Genomic DNA, 7,672 nt, shown 5'->3' on the forward strand with positions numbered 1-7,672 from the left:
ACAAGGTTTTAACGAGGCAACAAAGAACATACAAAAGATAGACACCCAAAGAGAATGTTACAATTTGAGAGATGAAAATCTATCATTGTTCTAAAGGTTCTATGACTACTCATTCGAGGGGGAGCTTACGTAGTTGTACTCTTTTTACTTTTACTACGGTTTTTCCCATTGAGTTTTCCATGACTAGGTTTTTAACGAGGCATTACGTAATACAAGATGGATGATCAAGGGGGAGTGTTATAAGATAAACTTTGAAATGATCCTCCACTTCTTTACCAACTCAAGCACTATGATCATCTACTCATCAAGCACTATGATCACCCGCTCATTTACCAAATCAAGCACCATCTTTGTTATTTTATGTATTGTTGCTCACTATAAATATCATCACTCATCTCACTCTTTTGTACACCATAACAAAGAAGAGTTTATAATCAAAGAACCATTACATCTTCTTCATCTTCCTTATAATAAACTATCTCCCTTATATTAGTGTTATTTGCTTCCTACGGGTATTAAATTCTACTCTTATTTAAATTTCTCGATATTATAAATTATAAATTATTTCATAACAGTTTGACTTTTCATTTTTTTCTTGTTTTTCATTTTCCCTCCTAATTACTCCACTTGATTTGCATTTAGTTACTATTCACGAGTCACACCCTCGTAGTAGTGTTTTAGAGCAGGATTATCGGGAGAGGAGAAGGGATTTTTAGTGGAATTTTTATGTGGGAGACCCACAAAAAAAAGAAAAAATCGGTTACAGAAAAACCAAAATAAATATTGTTGTTCGGTGGGTTTTTGAACTGTTTACAGATCCCACTGACACATGGCAGTCCAGGATTAATTAGTTTTTAATTTTTTATTTTTTATTCAGACAAAAAAAAAATACCATGTGGAGTTTCAGCGTTAATCAAGGCCTCAGGGGCACAAATTAATAGCTACTACAGTTTTCGTAAACGTCAACTTCTAATTTGGGCCCATGCAAAGAATCGGACTACGTATCACATTTCTCGTGAGCTGGGGCCCACACCCAGCGAGGTAAACGCTTCAAGTTCCTTCTCTCGGAAGCTGGCGGGAAAAACCTAAAACTTTCGCGCGCTAGGTGAAGTCAAAATCCGGCAATGAATTAGAAGGAGGAGCCCTAGAAATTTCGAAACTCAAAATCCAAAAAGCCCATTTCTGCTTTCCTTTCACTTTCAATCTATTTCATCAGACTCACACGCCTACCAACTGTTCGACACAATTCTTCAGAGAAAAATCCGAAGATGTACGTAGTGAAGCGTGACGGAAGGCAGGAAACCGTTCGCTTCGACAAGATCACCGCGCGGCTAAAGAAGCTTAGCTATGGCCTCAGCATCGATCACTGCGACCCCGTCCTCGTCTCCCAGAAAGTCTGCGCCGGCGTCTACAAAGGCGTCACCACCACTCAGCTCGACGAGTTAGCCGCCGAGACTGCCGCCGCTATGACCGCCAACCACCCCGATTACGCCTCCGTGAGCTCTTAATTTGATTTTAATTAGTCTCTAATCAGAAGTCTCTCTTTTAAGCTTTTGATTGTTTATGTGTTCAGTTGGCTGCAAGGATTGCTGTCTCTAATCTCCACAAGAACACTAAGAAATCGTTTTCCGAGACGTGAGTCTTGTTTTCTTTATCTATCAGTGATTATTATGTATTCATTCATATGAACTGACTTTGGGGTATCTTCAGGGTTAATGACATGTACAATCATGTCAATGAGAGATCTGGACTCGCCTCTCCTCTTATTGCTGATGATGTTTTTGAGATCATTATGAAGGTATAAATAAAGCTTTGTCTTTTGATGGAACGTTTGCTTTTGAATTTTACTCATCTCTTTTGGTTATTTTTCAGAATGCTACTCGTCTGGACAGTGAAATCATTTACGACCGCGATTTCGAATATGACTACTTCGGTTTCAAGACTCTTGAAAGATCATACCTTTTAAAAGTCCATGGGAAAGTGGTTGAAAGGCCTCAGCACATGCTCATGAGAGTTTCTGTTGGCATTCATAAACAGGATATTGATTCAGCTGTCCAGACTTACCATTTAATGTCTCAGCGATGGTTCACTCATGCATCTCCCACCCTCTTTAACTCTGGAACTCCACGGGCGCAAGTAATGTACCCTATTCTTTCTGTTTTTTTTTTTTTGATGCATTCGTTTTACTGATGTGTGGTTTTGGATTTGCAGCTAAGCAGCTGCTTTCTTATCTGCATGAAGGATGATAGCATTGAGGGGATTTACGATACGTTGAAAGAGTGTGCAGTTATAAGTAAATCAGCTGGGGGTATTGGTGTTTCTGTTCACAACATTCGTGCTACTGGAAGTTACATTCGTGGCACTAATGGAGAATCTAATGGTATTGTTCCTATGCTGCGGGTGTTCAATGATACTGCTCGTTATGTTGACCAAGGAGGTGGCAAGAGAAAGGGTATTCATTTCATTGCTCATGATTGTTTCTGAATTGCTAGTTCTGTTTGTCTTATGTATATTTTATTTGCCATTGGTGAAGGAGCATTTGCTGTGTACCTGGAGCCATGGCATGCTGACATTTTCGAGTTTCTGGAGCTCCGTAAGAATCATGGGAAGGTACCCTCGCTAGATCACTCACTTTCCCTACATATTAATCTGGAGTTTGTTTCATACACTCTTACATTACACTTTTTTTATTTCTATTTCAGGAAGAACACAGGGCTAGAGACTTGTTTTATGGTCTTTGGATACCAGATCTTTTCATGGAAAGGGTCCAGAGCGATGGGCAGTGGTCACTCTTTTGTCCTAATGAAGCTCCAGGTTTGGCAGATTGTTGGGGTGCAGATTTTGAGAGACTTTACACTAAGTATGAGAACGAGGTGAGTGATTTTTCACTTTCAGAATTCAAACTCTTGCTATCATAATACTGGCTATGCTCCCCTTTCTATGGATTTGAACCAGTTCTGTTGTATTTATCTTTAGGGTAAGGCTAAGAAGGTTGTCCAGGCACAGCAGCTCTGGTACGAAATCTTGACATCCCAAGTTGAAACAGGGACACCATACATGCTTTTCAAGGTAAGGAACCTTCGTAGCTATGTAGCCACTCAGTACAATTATATAACCTCAGGTTCTCACTATTCATTTTTGAAATTATACTGTAGGATTCATGTAACAGGAAAAGCAATCAGCAAAATCTTGGTACCATAAAGTCTTCCAATTTATGCACTGAAATAATAGAATACACAAGTCCAACAGAAACTGCTGTGTGTAATCTTGCATCTATTGCTTTACCTCGATTCGTTAGGGAGAAGGTGAGTTTAAAAAGGTGTTTCAGTGATTGATTTTTCTTTGTCACTTGTTTAACTCTTGACATGTCTTACACCTCGCAACAGGATGTCCCCTTGGACTCACATCCATCTAAGATTGTAGGCAGTTTGGGCTCAAAGAATCGTTACTTTGATTTCGACAAGCTAGCAGAGGTCAGCGCTTAATTACTAGCTCATTTCTATATGTTTCCATGTCTGCAATTTGATGTTGATTTTAAAAAACATATATTCTGTTTCTTCAGGTGACTGCAACCGTTACTGTTAATCTCAATAAGATAATTGATGTGAATCACTATCCTATGGAGACGGCTAAAACTTCAAACATGCGTCATAGGCCTATTGGTATTGGTGTGCAAGGTCTTGCAGATGCATTTATTCTTCTGGGAATGCCATTTGATTCCACTGAGGTAAACTTTTTTCGCATGATTGAATCAACCTTCCAAAGTAGTTTTGTTCTCTGGTCTGAGCAGCTTTTTTTTGGAATAATCTCAGGCTCAGCAACTGAACAAAGACATATTTGAAACCATATACTACCATGCACTCAAGTCATCTTCGGAGATTGCTACTAAGGAAGGTACATATGATACATACCAAGGAAGTCCTGTGAGTAAGGTATGTATCTCAACCTGCAATTCTTTTGTAATATCTGTTCAACATTTTCATAAACTCTTGGAGCTAATTGCTTGGTTGGCGTATCTTATGATTTTTTAGGGTATTCTACAACCTGACATGTGGAATGTGATTCCTTCGGACCGCTGGGACTGGGCTGCTCTCAGAGATATGATTTCGAAGAATGGAATTAGAAATTCTCTTTTAGTAGCACCAATGCCAACTGCTTCAACCAGCCAGATTCTTGGGAATAATGAATGTTTTGAGCCGTATACCTCAAACATTTATAGTCGCAGAGTCTTAAGGTATGCAAGAAAGCTCCACAAAGTAATGTTTCTGGTTTTCTGCATAGCTCAGTCTTTGCTATTTCCTGTGTTTACAGTGGTGAGTTCGTAGTTGTGAACAAGCATCTTCTTCACGACTTGACTGATATGGGACTCTGGTCTCCTACGCTCAAAAACAAGATAATACATGAGAATGGTTCTGTTATAAATGTCCCGGAGATTCCTGATGACTTGAAGGCAATTTATAGGTATATATTTTCCTCAATTCTTTTATGTTCTGATTACTATGTGTTCACCATTTTTTAATTTGTATGCAAATGACTCAGGACTGTGTGGGAGATTAAGCAGAGAACAGTGGTTGATATGGCTGTTGATCGTGGATGCTTTATAGATCAAAGCCAAAGTTTGAATATACACATGGACAAACCCAACTTTGCCAAACTCACTTCCTTACACTTCCACACTTGGAAAAAGGTAACAACTTACCTTAAAGCTTGACTTAAACAGTTAAACTCAATATGATTGCATCAGTTGTAAGCAAGAATGTTGATGAATCTGTTCAATATGACTGTATCGCTTCACTTGCTCAGATTCAGTCTTGATTTGCGGTAATAACCCGAGCTCACAAAATTGTTATTTTTGGGAATATTGAAAGGGATTGAAAACGGGGATGTACTACTTGCGATCACGTGCAGCAGCAGATGCAATAAAGTTTACAGTAGACACAGCAATGCTAAAGGTAAAACAAAGAAACACTTTTGGGTTACTGTGTGATTCTGTAGTTACCAGTGAGCGAAGTTGACATTTGCCTGTGATTACTGCAGGAGAAGCCTAATGTGACTGAAGAGGATGAAGGAACAGAAGAAAAAGAAGACAATGAGACGAAGATGGCACAGATGGTATGCTCTTTGACAAACCCTGAGGAGTGTCTCTCTTGTGGAAGTTAAAACAAACATGAGAAGAAACAATCGAAAGTTGGTCTGAAAGAGCCTGCGTCTCTTTTATGTTTGTGTGGTTTTCGTCTGTTGATTTGTGTAGGGTTAACTATATAATGTAATCTAGTTCCGATAAGACTGCCTTGTTATTCGTGTGTGAAAGTTAACAAGTATCCTTTGCTAAGTGTGTAACAAGAAGTTGCTCAATGTCTATTTAGTTTCGAGTTTAGGCTGCTTTCATCCTACCTTATATTAGCTTTGAATCTAATGGGACTGACTATATTACTATATCTCTTTTAGTTTTAGCTGAATTTGATTTCTTAGCGCCATAGGACTGAGACTGAGTAAAGTAACACACATCTATAATCCATCTGCCATAGATGTTAGTGTTACATATGTCATTTTGTGTTCAGGTCTTCCCCCATGGTTGAACTATTTGGGCCTATCTTGCGGGTTATGGCCCGTATCGACAGCTCTAATTCTTCTTCCTCTCCTCTGCGACGTGTGATTATCTCTCTCCCAACTTCCTCCCAAGAAATTGATTGCAATGTTCTAGTCAGTGAAGCCCTAATTTCAGAATCCAACCTTGGAGAAATGGTGATGTGTTTGTCGATTTAGAAGAGATGAATTCTCTAAGATCTTTGAGCTACAGTAGCATCAGAGAAGCTCTATCTCACCAAACTCCCACAAAGCTATCATCTTTATCTCCTCTCTACTCTTATAACCAGAGGAGATGGCTAAAGCCTGTAGATTCTGCGCAAACCAGGTTAGAGAACCGAACACGAGACAACCGATTAGACAAACTCATCGTCCACATCAGGAAGCTAAACATCATCCTCGAGATAACAAAACTCATGGGTAACAAAAAGCGTGGTCCTTTCGTCTCCTTGCAGCTTATGTCTCGATGGAAGAACATCGTCGGTTTGAACGTAAGCATTGGAGCCTTTGTGGGTAAGTATCCTCACGCCTTTGAGATCTTCACACATCCATGTCGGAGGAATTTGTGTTGTCGGATTACTGATAAACTGAAGGAATTAGTTGAGGAAGAAGAAAGTGTTGTAAGAGAGATTGAGGTTGATGCTGTAAGGAGGGTGAAGAAGCTGTTGTTGATGTCTAGAAAAGGTGTTCTGAATGTTCATGCTTTGAGGTTGATGAGGAAAGAGTTAGGTTTGCCTGAGGACTTTCGTGATTCGGTTTTGGCTAAGTATACTTCAGAGTTCAGGTTAGTTGATTTGGAGACTTTGGAGCTAGTTGATGGAGATGATGATGAGAGATTGTCTGTGGCTAAAGTTGAGGAGTGGAGAGAAGTAGAGTACAGAGAGAAATGGTTGAGTGAGTTCGAGACGAACTACGCGTTTCCTATTAATCTCCCCACAGGGTTCAAGATCGAGAAAGGGTTCAGAGAAGAGCTAAGGAACTGGCAGAGAGTCCCTTATTTAAAGCCTTACGAGAGAAAGGAGATTTCAAGAAGCGTAGAGAGGTTCGAGAAGCGAGTTGTTGCGGTTATCCACGAGCTTCTGAGCTTGACTGTTGAGAAGATGGTTGAAGTTGAGAGACTAGCTCATTTTCGTAAGGATCTTGCGATCGAAGTGAACTTGAGGGAAGTGATACTGAAGCATCCTGGGATTTTCTATGTATCGACGAAAGGAAGTACTCAGACTTTGTTTCTTAGAGAAGCTTATAGCAAAGGGTGTTTGATTGAGCCAAATCCTGTTTACAGTGTGCGGAGGAAGATGCTGGATCTTGTGTTGTTGGAAAAGCGTCACTCTAAGGAACTGTTACAAAGTTGTGAAGAGGAGAGAGATGTTGAGGTAAGGTATGATGAAGATTGGGAAGGAGAGAGAGATGGAGACTGGATCTTGCCAATTCTGGAGAAATGATTGCTATGATGCAGTGGAGTTTGTGCAAAAGTCACATCATGTGTATTGAATTTTCAAGTGAAATCAGATTGAAGTTGGTTTTGTGAGAGGCCGTTCGAGAAAGAAGGTTGGAGCGAAGTGGAGAACAATGATGCTGATGTGGGCAGGAGTCTCAGAAACTGTTGTGAGAGGTAAGAAATGTTCTTACAACGGACATTCTAAGTAGAGGCAGAGGAATGTAACTAGAAAGTAGAAGATTACTTGTGGAGGTTAGCTTGGCTTTTAGTGTCTTCAGCAAAAGAGAGGTAGCTTGGCTCAGTGATCTTTCCTGTCTTATGTCTACACGCACATTAGTTTTGTGGCCATAAGTGTGATGTGGATGAAATTGTAGCAAACAAGAAATTGTTTGATGAATTTTGATCTAAGAAACACTCTGAGTTCCTCATTCATGGAAATTCATCAGAAAGTCTTTGTTTGAGAAGTCATAAACAAACTTGGTTTTGACCCAAAACAAAGCCATAGACAAACTTAGTAATAACATCCAAAGAGTGAAAGATTACATCAAAAAATACGGCAAGAACCCAAAGTAGTTGCAGATTGATGAAATACATGACCACTACTCTGCTTTGACTTGACCACTATATGCAATACCTTAACCCTCTTTT

General features: G+C 39.7%; 2 protein-coding genes across 2 annotated transcripts; both read left to right on the forward strand.

Annotated features, from left to right (window-relative positions):
- Window positions 1-1,069: 1,069 nt before the first annotated feature.
- Window positions 1,070-5,382, forward strand: LOC106307075 (ribonucleoside-diphosphate reductase large subunit). Its single transcript, XM_013743936.1, has 17 exons — window positions 1,070-1,496; window positions 1,574-1,635; window positions 1,711-1,798; window positions 1,873-2,136; window positions 2,212-2,452; window positions 2,534-2,610; window positions 2,703-2,873; window positions 2,977-3,069; window positions 3,156-3,305; window positions 3,387-3,473; window positions 3,563-3,727; window positions 3,813-3,932; window positions 4,032-4,234; window positions 4,312-4,461; window positions 4,540-4,687; window positions 4,869-4,952; window positions 5,038-5,382. The coding sequence occupies exons 1-17, from the start codon at window positions 1,269-1,271 to the stop codon at window positions 5,158-5,160; spliced, it is 2,454 nt and encodes an 817-aa protein (XP_013599390.1). The 5' UTR covers window positions 1,070-1,268; the 3' UTR covers window positions 5,161-5,382.
- A 193-nt stretch (window positions 5,383-5,575) lies between these two features.
- On the forward strand, window positions 5,576-7,456 carry LOC106301797 (protein ROOT PRIMORDIUM DEFECTIVE 1). The gene has a single exon (XM_013738274.1). It carries the CDS (start codon window positions 5,772-5,774, stop codon window positions 7,026-7,028), a length of 1,257 nt encoding a protein of 418 aa, XP_013593728.1. The 5' UTR covers window positions 5,576-5,771; the 3' UTR covers window positions 7,029-7,456.
- Window positions 7,457-7,672: the final 216 nt, after the last annotated feature.

This window comes from Brassica oleracea, chromosome C7 (assembly GCF_000695525.1).
Source record: "Brassica oleracea var. oleracea cultivar TO1000 chromosome C7, BOL, whole genome shotgun sequence".
Taxonomy (NCBI): Eukaryota; Viridiplantae; Streptophyta; class Magnoliopsida; order Brassicales; family Brassicaceae; genus Brassica; species Brassica oleracea.

Excerpts from the sequence above, each read along its gene's own strand:
- LOC106307075 (XM_013743936.1), top strand. The coding sequence starts at position 1,269 with ATGTACGTAGTGAAGCGTGACGGAAGGCAGGAAACCGTTCGCTTCGAC. Across the intron at positions 1,799-1,872 it reads TTTTTGAGATCATTATGAAG|AATGCTACTCGTCTGGACAG; the intron begins GTATAAATAAAG and ends GTTATTTTTCAG. Across the intron at positions 4,235-4,311 it reads TATAGTCGCAGAGTCTTAAG|TGGTGAGTTCGTAGTTGTGA; the intron begins GTATGCAAGAAA and ends CTGTGTTTACAG.
- LOC106301797 (XM_013738274.1), top strand. The coding sequence starts at position 5,772 with ATGAATTCTCTAAGATCTTTGAGCTACAGTAGCATCAGAGAAGCTCTA.